General features: G+C 39.7%; 1 protein-coding gene across 4 annotated transcripts in view; it reads right to left on the bottom strand.

Annotated features, from left to right (window-relative positions):
* RAPGEF2 (Rap guanine nucleotide exchange factor 2) overlaps positions 1-17,517 on the bottom strand; it is a 195,661-nt gene that overhangs the window by 110,334 nt on the left and 67,810 nt on the right. For all 4 annotated transcript variants that reach the window (XM_086746425.1, XM_086746423.1, XM_086746424.1 and 1 more), the window contains exon 4: positions 3,399-3,482. In XM_086746425.1, the coding sequence (XP_086602551.1) occupies positions 3,399-3,482 (84 nt within the window). The remainder of the gene's footprint in view (positions 1-3,398; positions 3,483-17,517) is intronic.

Here is a 17,517-nt window from a genome sequence, read left to right as displayed (position 1 = left end):
ACAAATAAAGTGATACTCAGACTATTTTCACAAAACAGGCATGGTTTAGAAGTTAGTTTCAAAAATATGTTACTCTATTCCAATATTCCACTTATTTATTATCTTGAATTAAAGACTTGTCAAGTCTTTAATTCAAAGTTTTACTAGTCACCCTGTAAATTATATAACTTTGGCAGTTACGCCACTCATTTCAAATTATTTCAACTAGTAGCTATTTGACTATATATAGTACATTAGAAAGCTGCTTATTTTTGGACTGCTATACTATTATTTATTTGTGGTTTAAGTACAAAAGCAGGAGGGTGGTCATTTCTTATGCATTAGACAGCTTGATTTTTTTTTAACTTATTTTTTTTACGACATTCTTCTTCCCAACTATGTATTATCTGTCTGCCAGCACCAGTCGCCACTCCCTCTCCCCACAGAATTTTAAATAGTATCTAACACGAGGAATCAAAGAGGTGGAAAAAAAAAAATTATTTGGAAGGGAAAAAAAGTTTACCTGACACAGTACACAACAAAACAGCATTTCCAATGTTATCCACCAACCAGTCCGACGACACTACCTCTGAAACTAATGCAACTAAATTACCCAATAGAGGCCCCAAATGCAAATGATAAGCTGAGTATATTCAGTCAAATGCACTAAGGTATTTCCAAGTTTCAGCTATAAATCTGATGACAGCATTCCTTATTCCTTATAGGCTCAAATGACAACAGCCACAAAGTTAAGAGTAGGACAGAATTCAGCACAGGATTGAGAGAACACCTCCAAGACCGTAGGCAGGTTTATTCCCTACTGCTAGCTGAATTACCCTAGCTAGGTACTATTTTACCCTGGCTTGTACAGAAACACATTTTAAAAGAGTGAAATCCAACAAAGAATAGCAAATCCTCTTGAAACTCTTGAGGGAAAACACGTACTTGATTTTAAATGTGGCCAGCTACTGTCCAGCTATCATTCAATGAAGCCAAGCTCAACCAAGACAGCAGGAGGGGCAAGGGGCAGCCCACAGCCTGAGCAGCACCAGGTCCCCAGGTCCCAGTGGGAGGGCTGGATGCAGCCCAGGGAACCTGTGCAAGGGGATTTACTGCGGGTGCGTGGGGCAGGCTGGGTTAAGCTGTCAGAAAAGAGAGAACAATTTTAAGGCAGGGGGAAAAAAAAAAAAAAAAGGGAGCTTTGGATTGTGAAATGTTTGGGGATAGGAAGGACTGGGAGATAGTATGTACCAACCACTCTGAGCTCTGGGAAAAGTTAGGGAAATGAGAATTTTCTGAGTCCCTCAGATTTGAAGAGAGGAACATGCTTTTTGCTTTCTGCTCCAACACAGACTTCTCCACTCCATACTGCTCTCTTATTCACAAGCTTCACATGTTGCGACATTACTTCCTAGAGGCTTTCTAGATAGGCAAAGATAAAATGGATGAAACTGGAAAAACCCACTTGAATAGTCTAAATGATTCTACATTAAGTTTACTCAAATGACAGTGTTTTGGTCAAACAAGATCAAAATTGCATGATCTCTACTCAGCAATGTTTAAGTCTCTTCCTATTACCTGACGTCAATCATGCACCAGGACATGCTCCATTTGCTAAAAGCATAGTAAATTCATCTTAACAGCAGTAAGACACCAATATCACATTATGCAATACTCAAAAAGGCTCTTGAAATTGTTACTTCCTATATATGTAAATAGTCAGTTTAAGTGAAAAATAAGTGAATAATAGTCAGTTATCCAGTAACTGCCTTTTGCCCACTTTCTATGTTATATCGTTAAACTAAAGCTTCTTAATTTCGCTTTCATGGACTTACGTTATCCTTGTTAATTAACAAAGCATCTCTCTTGCAATTTGCTCCCCAAGACACCAGCTTTGGCAGCTACTGGACTTCATCCACAACTATGAAATTTTTTCTAATTCCAAATTCCACACTTGAAATTCACCAAGATCTCAGACACTGTCCCAGATGTCATTTCTGAATGTCTCCAAGTTAACAGCCCTTAAACGCTCCACTTAAGAGCCACAGAACCTGTAATTTCCTGCTTATTCTTCCAGGAAGAATCACAAGTTCATTGTTTATCTTATTAAATCTCACCTCTCATGAAGCATCAAATGATGTCTGAAGCACAAGCATTGCCGTAATTGAAAGGAACAGAAGATTCTTGCCACAGACTATATAGAACCACTCTACATTAATTCAGATACCATATATCCCTTCTTCTGGAATCTAAAGGTAGCACTTTCTGCCAGCATTTTTTTCTGGCACTGCCTGTTCATGGGTGACATATGGGACAACTTTCTTCCCTCTGCCAGCAGCAGGGATTCTATAATCTGTTATTTTGCTACTTTTTACAATAACCAGTGTTGCACCTTTATCATAGACAGTACTGTTTGATGGCACATCAAGTATATCATTTTATCAGCAGTGCCTGTCCTCTTACATACGCAAGACACTTGCTTACACCAAGAACATGCAACCATCATCAAATGGAAGTCCCAAGCCCAGCACTGCTCTCCCATTTAAAGGCAGCTTTGAACATCTAATTGTTCACATGCCAACCAACACTAGCTTTCAACTGGTTTCCCACTGTTTAAAACTGTAAGGAAGTTTCTAGTGCTTTCATTCTCATAATAGCATACAGAGATGGGTCATTCTTGCATTCTGCCTTTCACAAATTTTATTACATGCTATTTACTTCAAACAAAGCTTTTATAGTAGCCTGAATGAATATCCACATAACCAGCATTTCAAAAGGATTCTACTTTTCCACTGAATTGATCAAGCTCAGTCACCCTAGTCTGAAATCCTTGCAATCATTTGCATTTTTTCCATAGGTAAAAAGACTTTAATTTTTACTGTATTGATGTAAATTTGGAGTGTCTCACACTCAAATTTATCTTTTTCCATGTAAAAATATCACTTTTATTGCAAATTCATTTACATGAAGCACAACCTTAAACAGATGTAGCAAAACTGGCAGTAACGTTACGCGAGAACATGTTAAAACGTGCACTGAAGACTTGTGCACAGTAAGTAAAGCCTCAGGAAAGCATCGTAAACTCCAGTGTATCCTATGATTTAAAGTTTGATTACTCACAGGGACAGACTTCTTGGTACTTCACTCCATTTGTCAGGTTTTTGGTGGTTTTATTTTTAAATTGACAGTATTTGCATGACACTCCAGCTGCTTGTACACTGTCCACCATGGTGGGCTTTCAATTCTAGCTATGGGCTTAAAACAACTACCACAGCTAGCAAAGATAGGAAGAGTGTGCTTATGTGTGCACTTCTGTGTTTCATTAAGCATAAAAACACTGCTGTTTAATTCTAAAAATTCTCTAGATCTCATGGTTTCTGTTTAAAATACAGAATGAAATATATTCATAGCTGACATACCTGCTCCTTGGAAGAAACATAGATTCTTTAATGAAGACTGAACCAGACAGCAGGATATACCAACAGGTACCAATATCATCAGGGCTGGAATAAAAAAAAAATTGGACATAGTTTAAGACACTTGACTTAAGTTATTCATAGCACTATCAAATTTGCAGTAGGAAGAACAGAGAGGCAAAAAAAAAATGCTCAAAAGTAAGGAAGAAAGCCACAGTTCAATCATTTACAGAACAACTCTGTCAAACTATTCTAATTTCCACCTGCAAATATATACGTTATTAGAATGTCCCATTTCATTTACTTTACTTTTTAAAAAACATGTATCTGTCCATTTGGTAATAGCACAAATCCAATGAAATAAAATTGAATGTGATTAAAATGAAGTCAAGGTACAGCAAATACATTGTATTGTATTCTGTCAAATCTGTTACCTTCCTCCTGCTGAAGAGAACTGCACCATTTTTCTCTCTATAAATAAGGCTTCCTTTCCCAATTCTAGACATCTCCTTCTTCCCCTGTCTTCAAGACAGAAATTTGCCTTTCAGCATCAGTTTGCCTCTCCACAAGGTAAGAGAGTGTTGGATACATCTGCAGGTGGAAAACCTACATCAAATTTATTAATCAACTTCACCTGCTGTTACTAGGCACTGCCCCTTCCATGCCTCTTCCTGGCACAAGAATAAATTCTCCATAAAAGCATTTGCTTTTCCCCTCTTTTCATCCTATAAAGGAACTGGATTAGGACTTTGCCATCCAGGCCCAGTTCAATTCTACTGTAGATTCAGATCTTGCTCCTTGAGTAATACAAAATCCTTTTCATAGGTTAGACTTTTCTTGAATAAGTCCAAATAATGTTTAGACAGGAAAATCACATAGTTTAAGGATACTAGAAATAGCTGCAGAAGTCTTGTGCAATTTTCACAGTCAACAGTAAGAATATCAATACTTTACTTCAGCTTTTTACCACTCCTCCTTCTTCCAAAGAAATTCACTAATTGGATTCAAGTACGTCGTTACGAACTGCACGAGTATTCTTATCTGAAAGCCACGTCTTTAGTGACACTAAGAGATGAAGATTACTTAATTAATCTGTAGCACCTTCATTTTTTTAAATTACATGTCTCAAGTCTTTAGCAACATTTAGTTCTAACTTCAAGTAAGAACAGCCCACATCTTTTAATGACGATGACAGCATAGTATTAAAACCCAATCTTAAATCGAAGTAAGCTATGTGCATGTGAGCAGCATGTTCTTCATTTGAAGAACTTCCATTTAAGAAGTACCTACACAGCAGAGGCCTCAAAGCAAGAGTGCCATTTCCTCGGCATGCACTGTATTACACTTTCCAAAGGGAAAGTTGATGTTAGAAAGAGGGAGAGAGCCAGCCTAAACCAGCTGAAAGTAAAACAGCAAGCCATCAAATCTAGAAACGCGGTCTATTTCCATTTTGCACTTTATAATATAACCATGAGAGAAAGGACAAATATCAGAAACATGGAGAATTAACAGAGGAAATTGAGGATATGATCTATAACCGAGAACACAAGAACTAAGAGGATGCAGCCTGTATTTCCTTTCTACCAGCCTATGACCCAACCACTGAAGCCACACTGACCAGTGAAGACCTAACATCTTCAAAATGAAGACTTCAGGAAATACTTCTTTATACTGAGAGGCAACAGAAAATGAAGAGATACGATGGTATCGCAGCTAAAGCAACAAACCATTTTGATTTACATAGCTGAAGTGCACCAAGCTGCCTTCTCTAAAGCATGCTTCACATGCTAGCTTCTCACACAGACCTGCATTGCCCTCAGACTTGTCAGTCTAGAAAAATCAACATTGTACATAAGTACAGAGAACCACGTTGAAGTAGATAAACTCAAGAAAACCACTACTTCAAAAAAAAAAAAAAATATTGTTCTCAAAAGTATAAATACGCAGCTGAGTTACGTCACACATCTTCAGACACTCTTACCCTCAAAATGAGTGGGAAGCTGACAGGCATACAGCCAGTCTTGCTGCTGAACTGTAAGTCCGTTGGGGTTGGTTTTTGTTGCTTCTGTTTTTTAATAAATGCTAGTGTCAATACAAATAATCTACATTAATTAGCCTGGTTGAAAGGTTCTAAAATAGCCATTTTCAGCAACGGCTGTTAGACTGAGCAACTTCCCAAGTAGCTGGGAAGCAACTCTGTTAGGATGTCAATGATAATTTTTCTGTGTGGATTACAGTGCATTATACTATCACATAACAATTTTTGTGGTTTGTTTTTTTTTTTTCTTTTTTCCTAAAAATTGTCATTTTGGCTAAATATAAAAGTGTAGTCTGACAGAAAAGAATCTCACCTAGGGTCACAGGCTTTATGACTCTAAAGCAAAAGTAATCTAGAAGATCCATTTATACTTTTACAGAAAGCCATTTCCAAGGATAAACTAATAGAAATAAGAATTGAAAAAAATATACTTAAATCAACAGTAAAAATGTTTAGCTTTTGCAAAACTAGTAATACACAAGCTTCCCCCCCCAACTCCTTTAAGAGTTGATGAACTATTTTAGATCCTTCTGTCCAATCACCTATTTGTAAGGGGCTTTAGCTATCTTTTCTCATTGGAAATCTTTATCTCCAAAGAGAAAGGCAGCAACCGGCTTTCACAAGCATCACTCAGTACGTTCAATGTTCAAAATCATTTTAATGCTATTTTTGGATCTCACTTTGAATCATTTAATAAAACAGCTATAATGATTGCACATTTAACTGCAGTGGTTTACAGTTTTCTTATTTGATCACACACAGCATGACTTTTCACTCAGTTAATCACCCAATTCAGTTTTATCTTTTTTCTTGCCCATTCACAGGTTTAACCACTTTCTCTGCAAGTTAGCCTTTCAACAGTTGTCGCTCCTTCTTGCTTATCTGTCATTAACATCATACTTTATCCACTTTGTATATAATCAAAAGAAGCATCTGTCCATTTGACAACTGAAAGGGCTGATTTTAGAAAAAAAAAATCAAACTTTAATAATATAATTTGATTGGGTTTGTTTTCCTTTTGTTTTATGTGTACTTTGATAACTTTTTATTCTTACAGTCATGCTTGAGAATTTCTAAGCTCTAAGGTACTTGCATTATGTTGTGCCAAATAAAGCAATTCTACTGTACTCAATTCCTTAATTATCTAAATTTTTAAAAAGTCTTCAATATTGCTGTATCACACCACTGGAAGTTTACTACAGAATATGTCTGTATTCAAGGTATCTCCCCCAAAATACATTGTGTATTATTTTAAACTTTCATTGCCAGCCAAAAAGATCATCAGTATTTCCAAGACAGTCTTGAAGAGCAAAGAATGCCGATGGATTTTCATTCTCTTTATTTTAACTACTAATGCCTCAATATAGTCTCGAACAAACACCTGAAAAAACCCCACACATATAGCAAATACATTCCTTCCACCAGAACCCACGTGCTTCCCTCCAAAAAAAAACCACAGACTGTTACCAAAAACACCTGCAATTCTTGCATTTTAAGGATCCCGGGCTTTTCACAATGCTATTCAAACATCATAGAATCATAGAATGGTTGGGGTTGGAAGGGACCTTCAAAGGTCATCTAGTCCAACCCCCCCTGCAAGGAGCAGGGACATCTCCAACTAGATCAGGATGCTCAGAGCCTCATCCAGCCTGGCCTTGAACGTTTCCAGAGATGAGGTATCCACCACCCCTCTGGGAAACCTGTTCCAGTGCTCCACCACCCTCAGCGTAAAAAATTTCTTCCTTACATCCAATCTGAATCTACTTCCCTCTATTTTAAAACCAATACTCCTCGTCCTATCATAACAGGCCCTACTGAACAGTCTCTCCTCATCTTTCTTGTAGACCCCCTTGAGGTACTGAAAGACCGCTATGAGATCTCCCCGGAGCCTCCTCTTCTCCAGGCTGAACAGCCCCAACTCTCTCAGCCTGTCCTCATAAGAGAGGTGCTCCAGCCCTCTGATCATCTTCATGGCCCTCCTCTGGACCTTCTCCAACTGGTCCATGTCCTTCTTATGCTGGGGGCTCCAGATTTGGACGCAGTACTCCAGGTGGGGTCTCACCAGGGCAGAGTAGAGGGGGAGAAACACCTCCCTCGACCTGCTGGCCATGCTCCTCTTGATGCAGCCCAGGATGCGGTTGGCCTTCTGGGCCACAAGGGCACATTGCCGGCTCATGTTGAGCTTCTCATCAACCAGCACTCCCAAGTCCTTCTCCTCAGGGCTGCTCTCAATCCATTCTCCACCCAGCCTGTATTTGTGCCTGGGATTGCCATGACCCAGGTGCAGGACCTTGCACTTGGCCCGGTTGAACTTCATGAGGTTGGCACGGGCCCACCTCTCCAGCCTGTCAGGGTCCCTCTGGATGGCATCCCTCCCTTCCAGCATGTGGATGGCACCACACAGCTTGGTGTTGTCAGCAAATTTGCTGAGGGTGCACTCCATCCCACTGTCCATGTCACCAACAAGTTGTTGAACAGGGCCAGGCCCAACGCAGTCCCCACATGGGATGCCACTCACGACCAGTCTCCACTTGAACATCGAGCCGTTGACCACCACTCTCTGAGTTTGGCCACCCAGCCAACTCCTTATCCACCGAGTGGTCTGTCTATCAAACCCAGGTCTCTCCAGTTTAGAGAGAAGGATGTTGTGCGGGACAGTGTCAAATGCCTTGCACAAGTCCAGGTAGATGATATCCATTGCTCGTCCCTTGTCCACCAATGCTGTCACCAGGTGGCTTTCAATCAAGTCTCCATGTTTTGCGTACCACGCTTGACACTTGTTCGTCAACAATGCATTTGCATTCTTCAGGACTTGTATGCCCATAATGAAGGGCAGAAGGAACTATAGAAGTAGTCTGTACTGAACTATAAAGGCATTTCTTCATCAAGCCACGCAAGGATTCATGCAAATAGCATCTTACCTAATGTAGAATACTCACATTTGAGAGTTTTCCTTTGCAACCACATTTTACACTTCGTTTTTATACATCAAAACTGAATTATAGAGAATAACCCTAAGCCTAGTTACGGCGTTTTCTTTCACTGCTAGAACACTGCCTACCACTGGCAGCCCGCAGAGGTGTCTAGAAACTGTGTTTGTTTTCCTAAAGATATTTCTTATGTCAAAGAGATGACAGCAAACAGTGCTTAAAAGGGTTGTTTTGTGAACAGGACACATCCCTGACTGGGTTTGCAGGAGGGTATTAAGTGCACGTAAGCACTTCATCCAGAATTAGCTGAAGCAGAATAGATGTTGATGACTTCCCCCCAAAGGCATCCTTAGAGGGAAATAAGGGATTTTTTTTTGGCCTAAGGACAGTTGAGGGGAGGCTCTGTCTGTCAACCTGATGTAGAAAGGAAAGACATTTGCTTAGGTAAGATCTTTCACACTAATTGATTTATAAGGGTGCCACTACTGCCCATCATCACCACCACCACCATAGCAGCAGCTGTCAGGCACTAGGAGACTGGAAGTGCAGTGAATGACCCATATCACGCTGAAAGTAAAGCCCACCCAAGCCAGGCAAACAGCAGTTCTACCTAATTTTGAGTTCCTCTCCTCGCTCTCCCTCCAGTTGTGCAAGGCTGCATGCACAGCAGGAAGGGAAATACTGGAAATCAGGCATTACTGGCACACACTGTATATTCCCAAGAAGGCATCCACAGATCTTCTTTGCATGCAAGAAATTACTTTACCCATTGGTCTTAAGTGATGGATTGCTTCAAATACATAAGACTGGTGGGAGTTTCTTCGGGTTGTTTGGTTTTTATTTGTTTTTTTTTTTCCATCTCATCTGTTGTTCTGGATTTTCACCTGGATGAAACCCAGGACTGGGAAAGTTATATTGCCCACTGAATGCAGCATAGCTATCCCACTTTCCCAAGTTACAGAATCATAGAATAGTTTGGGTTGGAAGGGACCTTTAAAGATCACCTCGTCCAATCCCCCTGCAAGGAGCAGGGACATCTCCAACCAGATCAGGTTGCTCAGAGCCCCATCCAACCTGGCCTTGAATGTTTCCAGAGATAGGGCATCCACCACTTCTCTGGGAAACCTGTTCCAGTGTTCCACCACCCTCAGCATAAAAAATTTCTTCCTTGCATCCAATCTGAATCTGTTTCCTTCTATCTTAAAACCATCGCCCCTTCCCCTATCACAACAGGCCCTGCTGAAAAGTTTTTCCCCATCTTTCTTGTAGGCCCCCTTGAGGTACTGAAAGACCGCTATCAGGTCTCCCCGGAGCCTCCTCTTCTGCAGGCTGAACAGCCCCAACTCTCTCAGCCTGTCCTCATAAGAGAGGTGCTCCAGCCCTCTGATCATCTTTATGGCCCTCCTCTGCACTTGCTCCAACAAGTCCACATCCTTCTTATACTGGGGGCTCCAGAGTTGGACGCAATACTCCAGGTCGAGTCTCACCAGGGCAGGGTAGAGGAGGAGAATTTTGACCTGCTGGCCACATTGCTCTTAATGCAGCCCAGGATGTGGTTGGCCTTCTGGGCTGCAAGCACACACTGCTGGCTGATGTTGAGCTTCTCATTCACCAGCACACCCAAGTCCTTCTCCTCAGGGCTGCTCTCAATCCATTCTCCACTCAGCCTGTATTTGTGCTTCGAATTGCCACGACCCTCATGCAGGACCTTGCACTCGGCCTGGCTGAACTTCATGAGATTTGGGCAGGCCCACCTCTCCAGCCTGTCAAGGTCCCTCTGGATGGCATCCCTTCCCTCCAGTGTGTTGACAGCACCACACAGCTTGGTGTCATCAGTGAATTTGCTGAGGGTGCACTCTATCCTGCTGTCCACGTCTCCGACAAAGATGTCAAACAGGGTTGGTCCCAATACCAATCTGAGGAACACCACTTGTCACTGGTCTCCACTTGGACATTGAGCCGTTGATGAAATGTTATAGAAAATAAGATTTATTACTTAAGAAAGTAAGATGCCACAGGCAATATACCCTGCAGAGAATCAGAACTAAGTCAACCCAGAAATGACACATTAAGGGGCAGTCACAAGAACAAAATCAATACATGTAGTCATTCTATCCTAGCTATATTAAAGCCAACAAAAGCCCCAGTGAAATCTTGGTGATACAAACTTCCACCCATGCTTTACAGAACCAATAGGACTACAGCCAGATTCAAGACACCAGCTGCCCTACAGCTGTAAGTTGGGCGAGCGCACTAGGATCAGACTAATGCCCATATGTCTACATGCACTCAAAGCATTTGACTGCCATGCAGAGGAAAGAGTCTAAATCTTAAGTAAGAAGGAGAAGAGTAAGAGATCTTCAGTAGAAAATATTTGTATTCGGTGAAGACAACAACAAAAGGACTCAAGTACCAAGACATAACGTTCTTCTCTTATAATTACTACGACAGAGTTACTTACTGATAACATTTTCAAAATACTCAGGTTCCAGCAGCAGCCTTAAAGTGGTGTAAAACCGAAAGCCAATACCAAAATAGTTCAGCAATATGCAGACTTTATTCATAATCTGCACTTGCTTAAGTTAGTTTTACCAAATTTAAATAAAGCTACTTTAAACCTTGACTCTTACATTATAACACTTTTGAGAGCAGGGGATTTCCTGTGGAATCTATATTTAATTTCCCAGAATGCAAGACAGCTTGATTTATGGAATTCGGGAGCAAGGAACGGAAATCCAAAGACTGGATTGCAATGCTTTCCCACCCCAGCTTCCCTGACCTAGTCTTTTAACACAACTACAATCTGCAGCCAGACAGCACACTTCTCCACCTTGAAATGACACAAAAAGCTGAAGTTAGAACTTCGTAAAATAAGTTCAGAGCTGTCACTAACTGCTCTGTTTGGAAACTTCAGTTACATAATTATACAATACCCTGTGATGACATCAACAGACTGACAATGTTTGTATTTTCAGACTTAGTTTTCACATTTTCTAGCATATGAATGTTCTTTGACACCTCAGAGGTATTCAGCCTTCAAAAATCAGGAAGTGTTTATAGATCTCCAGACTGTCCAGATCCAAGGAGTTTGCAAGCTCTCTCAAAGTCTTCAGCACTTGTATCAAACTCTTCATTCTGTGAGCTATTTATTCCATTGGAAGGTGCAGCTTCTTACTCCCAGATCCCCAACTAGTTACATATAAACTACTTAGCAAGTTTTACTTGCTAATTATTATATTTTATTTTCATGGAATCATTGAACAGTTTGGGTTGGAAGGGACCTTTAAAGGTCATCTAGTTCAAGCCCCCTGCAAGAAGCAGGAACATCTCCAAACAGATCAGGTTGCTCAGAGCCCCGTCCAACCTGGCCTTGAATGTTCCCAGGGATGGGGCATCAACCACCTCTCTGGGAAACCTGTTCCATTGTTCCATCACCCTCATTGTAAAATATTTTTTGCTTATATCGAATCTGAATCTGCTTTCTTCTATTTTAAAACCATTACCCCTCGTCCTATCACAACAAGCCCTGCTGAAGAGTTTTTCCCCATCTTTCCTGCAGTCCCCCTTTAGGTACTGGAAGGCCACAATAAGGCCTCCCTGGAGCCTTCTCTTCTCCAGGCTGAACAGCCCCAACTCTCTCAGCCTGTCCTCATAGGAGAGCTGCTCCAGCCCTCTGACCATCTTTGTGGCCCTCCTCTGGACTCGTTCCAACAGGTCCACATCCTCTTTTTGATTTAATTTTTTTTTATTTTAATTTTTTAAAAATTTTTATTAAATGTAATCTCTAGCACCTGTACACCAGGTTCATAACTGTAACTCTGAATCAATATCAACAGCATATAAAAGAAATTATGCGCAGACAAAAAAAGACAAACTTGTTTAAATACATGTTCTCCACACAGAGTGATTCTGTAAGTCATCTATCTACAGTAGCACAGGTCTTCCAATTTCAGCTTCAGATTGCCTGATAATATAAGATGCTGAGAAACCTTCCAAAACATTCAGCTGCAATGAAGATTTAAGTCAATCTGCTGAAAGACCCCATAAATCTCAAATGTCTACACCATCTCCCATTGTCTTCTCCTATCCTAACAAGCCCTGGTGCATCACTTTCCTTTAAAACTTCTTTAGAAATAGCTACATTTTAATGACAACAACCCATTTAATTCTTAATCTCCATCAAGATGAGATGTTGCACTACTAAAACTTCTGGAATAATGAACCATATTCAGCACACGCTTACTTGTGCGCATTTGGTTCAACTGAGATAACGAACGTCATAAGTATGTACAGTGGCAAGAATGTGCAGGTCTTGGTGATGACTGCTTTAATTCTGTCAAATAAGACACCACTTCAATGCAAAATTCAGCATCTGGACTTGAAAGCACTTGCTAAACAGAAGTCTTTGCTGCTCTGATCACATTTCTGGTCATTGGTTTCTCAGCTAACACCTTTAAGACAGCTAAGCACTGTACAGGTGCCAGTGGAAACTAGCACGGAATTGCCTTCCGCATAATTACTGCTTAATATTCCTTTTACAGGAGATGTGACTGTCCTGAGACCTAAAAAATGGAGGTGTCATTCTCCCTCCAACACTGGACTGAATGGTCCAGCAACATCAAATGCTGGAAGGACCACTAACATAAGCCAAACATCAGCATCCAGAATTACTTCCCAATTCAGATGTATTTTCCAACCTACTTCATAAAAAGGTCATGAAATTGGCAAGAACAATTTCTTGGTTGTGAAAGAGCTAGTTAGAAGTATTCTCTCCATAAATAATTAAAATTCAAACCACTACAAGATTTGTTCAAGACTGACATTTAAACTGTATATAGTACCACTCCGACAAGCTATAACATTTGTAACTATTTTGATAAAAGAACTTATAATACAAACCAAGATGTACCTAGCAGATTACATTTTCATGAAATCACACTCAATGTTGTTGAAAGTTGAATAAATTTTAGAAAGTAAACACAGAGTAATTCAGAATAGACATTGTTCATGCTCCCTGATCTCCCCTTGAGAGGGACGGAAACAAAAATGTGACATGTCAGAACTGGGACCTCTTTCAGGCATTTAAGCACTACACAAGAAGAAATTAGAAAGAACATTGCTCTGCAAGCTAATGCTTCACAGGATATTGTTTCAGCAGATGAATCTGTCTGTTTCTCTTTGCTCATTTCAGTTATCCTCTGTATGCTGAAAGCTATAGGTAGTTTAACCTTTAATTGAATAATCATTGCCACAATTAGACATCAGCCCTGAAGAAGTGCCTTGAGATGTCAAACATGTATTGAAGTTTAATGATTCTCTTAGGTAGACATCTCACTGCCTGGAGTTCCTGCCCACTAGGCACTGTACTGTTGTAACACTCCAAATAATTAGAAAACCATTTACTCGCATTGTCAGCACTGCCTATAACCCTCCTTAATTAGTTAAGCAGTTACCTGACATCTGATAGAGCATTTTAGATGCTCTTGATAACATTAAGTGTATCCCAAACATAGAAGTAAAACAGATGGGGTCCTTAATGCATCAGCCACACACGACTTTCAAATACTTATTTTTTAATGAATACATTAAAGTTACATTTATTCTTACTCCTAATCTTCACTTTAAATATAAGAAAATGTTAAAATATATCCAGTAATAAAACTGATAACTCTGAATTTAGAACTTTTAATTTTGTCTAAGCAGGTATTTTAAAGTGCATATTTCAACTGATGTCCATTATTATCTTTTATTGACGGACACAAGATGAAAACTAGCATCTTGTCTCCTGGTAGCTAAAGTGGGAAATACAGAAGAATGAATCACAGGAAACAATTCCTCAGTATTCAGGAGAACAAATAATCAAAGTATGTTTTTCTTTAGAGTATTTAATTTATTTGTACTCTTTTCCACTTCTGAAATAAAACCAGTAAAATAAAACAGAAAATTCAGTCAAATCAGAGATTATTAGAGTGTCATTAATGAGTGTCAGTTTAAAACAGCTGGTTAAAGAGGCAATCAATATACATATTATGCAAATATACAGATGCAAGCTAATTGACCTATTGTCATTGAAGTCTTGGTATTAAACTTGTACAGTGAATTAGCCCTTGATATCCAAAGAGAAATTCAGAACAAAAAAAAATTAGTCTCCTAAATCATCAGGAAAGCAATGACAGAAGTAGTAAAATAAAATCTTCTTGCATCTAAAATACTCTGAGGCCAATCAAGACAGGCTATTCTGCTATTAAATCTTACATCCTTCTAATATTTCTCCAAAAGCAAGGCTTTGTTCTCGAAATTACAACAATAACAAAAACAGGATAGATTTTAGTGAAGTATTCACAGTAAAGAAGGGTAAATTAAAATCCCTTCTAAAAACTTTAGTCTTCATTCAAAGAAGTCTCAAAATCAGGTCAAACAGTAACACAGAAATTCGGAAGTGGCTATGCAAAGCCATCAAACTGTAACATTGATCACTTACACTATTAAGAAGCCTTGATTCAGCGTCTACTTATACAGAGCTGACTACCAAGTCCCTGAATGTATTTGTTTTAATGATACACATTCCCTAAGAAATTCCCCACGGAAAATGTATCCACAATGTATAAATTCAGGTTCCTGAGTTACTGCAGTGCAGAACTGGCAGTATCCCAATGCTACTTTGGCAAGTGTCCAACTATCAGAAGGTGCAATACACCTTTAGGAATACTCTAAGGAGAGAAAAAAAAAATAGAAAAGAGAGACCAGCCCTGCTGCAGCAGTTCTTTGCATTATTAAATATACTGCTGCATGACTTCCACATGGATGCACAAGCAGAATGAATATATATTGTCTGCAGAGGTCTACCTGAAAATTCAGGTAACTGCAATATTTGGACCCAGAAAGATGCTTCAAACAGACACCTTCTGAGTTTACTGTGTATTTAGAGCATTTTAAATAATTTCCGGAGTGTCTCATATTTCGGTAAGACCAAGGAAGACATCTTTTGTAGCAGCTCTCTGAAGTCAAGAACATCCAGTAAACAAGGACAGTAAATGCAGAAATGTGACCCAAGCCTCCACAAACAGGTGCATCTTGTCCACAACCCAGAAATTCTGGTTAAAAGTATTAAAGAATACAAGAGAATAATTTTATTGATAACTGAGAATACCAGTAGTGGAAACATCAGCTTGATCCTCACACACTTCTCCAGAAATTCCTTTACGTAGTGTTTTAGGTTTTAAGTTTTATATCTATAAGATATAAACATATATAGCTATAGATCACATATATCATATCTATACAAAATAACTTGTTTTTATGATACCACCATCATAAAACCTCTTGAACACATACAGAACATAAAACCACTCCTTCATAAGACAAACGTATGCATCAGAAGACAAATTTCAGTGAGCTGGTCTCTGCAGAGCTGTTCTGGTTAAAAATCATGCACCAAGAGCTAAAGAAGCTTTTAGCTCACTTTTGTCACACTTCATTGCACAATTAAGCCAGGCTATGCAGAAATGCACAGCAACTTTGGCATCTCTTTTTGTTGTTTTGCACACACTGCTTCTATCCCCGAGGATCTTCAGGGCAATACACCACTGTGAAAGAACCATGAATTCGCTTTTTGTGTGTGAAAAATGTCACTTTTATTGTAAGCACTTCAAGTTTGACTCTCAGATTCCCACTCTTCAAAACTACTCATAGATCCCTCCCCTATGTGCAGAACTACTGCATATTAACTACATAGACCTACAGCTGCAAATAAAACTACAGCTCAGCTGTCTAGCTAAGACACACAGCCAGATTCAAAATCCCAACTTGACATTTTGTTGACTGCATGACCCCTGGGCAGATGACAGCACATCTCCTCCCTAGAAAGGGCATCTGCAAAGTCCTCACCAGTCAATGCCCCAAGTTGGTCTCCAGTGACCCTCTAACGCAACCCAGCCCAAAGCTATGCAAAGCCAATGCCCTCCAGCATTTTCACAAAAGTTCTGCTCTACCTCATGGAAGACACTAGCATTTTCATCTAAGAAAACACAGATATTTCAGTAACAACCAAAGAAGCCTTGCTCCTTTATTTCCTTTCCAGATTTTATCCGGTTCAGGCTTCAACAGCTGGGCCAAGTCAGCTCTGGAGAAGGCCACATGGCTAGCCCAAAACAAGTATTGGATCTATGATGTGCCACAGTGACATAACATAGAAAACCTAAGACCAGACAGTGATATTACAGCTACTGAACCTGAGAATTTGGTTCTAAACATAGACATATCCAAAAAGATCAGCTGAAACTACATATCTTTATCCTCTTTGTAGCCTTCTTCATGCTTCCCATCCCCTTTTCCCTTCCCTGCCCTCCCCCTCAATATAAGCACTACGGTCTTAACAGAAGTGGATGCTTTTCATCTCAGATTGCTTGACAAGTGGGGAATTAGGAAACAAGTAAGACAAAAACATAACTGTAAAAATATGGCTATTATTTCACGCCCTGCCTACCATAATCTGTAATTTAGGAACTAAGAGTTTGCTATTTCTTATTTCAGCTGTGGACATTCTCTGTAGCAACAACTCAGTTTTACAGGTAACCCGTCTCCAGTTTATATGCGTGCCTTTTACCTTTGTTTCACAATACAGTCCTTTGAAAGAAGGCTGCACAACTGAATGACATGAAAGCACATAAACATGTTGACGTTAGACAAGAGCTTTTTGCAACCATAGACATGAACACTAGAATTCAGTTCAAGATGTCCAAGAGATAAAGGCTCTTCTTTAAACACTTGTCCTTTTCTAAGAATCAACACAATCAAAGCCACTAGCGTACTACTCGATTGCTACAGACTGAGAAATTTATTACTGATTAGACTGAAATCCAAAATATACATCTTGCAATCTTCTCAGAAGGGACATATGGGAGGTAGGAGCATATACCCTATTCAGGCTTTCAGTGGAAGGTTCTCCAAAAAACTAAAGCACACTTTGTAATAGCATGGGTTGCATTTTTCTTTGGAATTTTGGAAAAACATTATAAGCACAGCTAAGTTAGTTCCAGTTTCAGTTGCACAGAAACTGAAGAATCATAGAATCTTTAATGTTGGAAAAGACCTCTAAGAAAATGTGATCACAAAACCACACTGTGCTACAGTATGGCAATTCAGAAACGCACAA

Source organism: Chlamydotis macqueenii, chromosome 4, assembly GCF_036417535.1.
Source record: "Chlamydotis macqueenii isolate bChlMac1 chromosome 4, bChlMac1.mat, whole genome shotgun sequence".
NCBI classification, from domain to species: Eukaryota; Metazoa; Chordata; class Aves; order Otidiformes; family Otididae; genus Chlamydotis; species Chlamydotis macqueenii.
The sequence above is the reverse complement of the archived record's forward strand: the minus strand, read 5'-3'. Positions and strand labels throughout refer to the sequence as shown.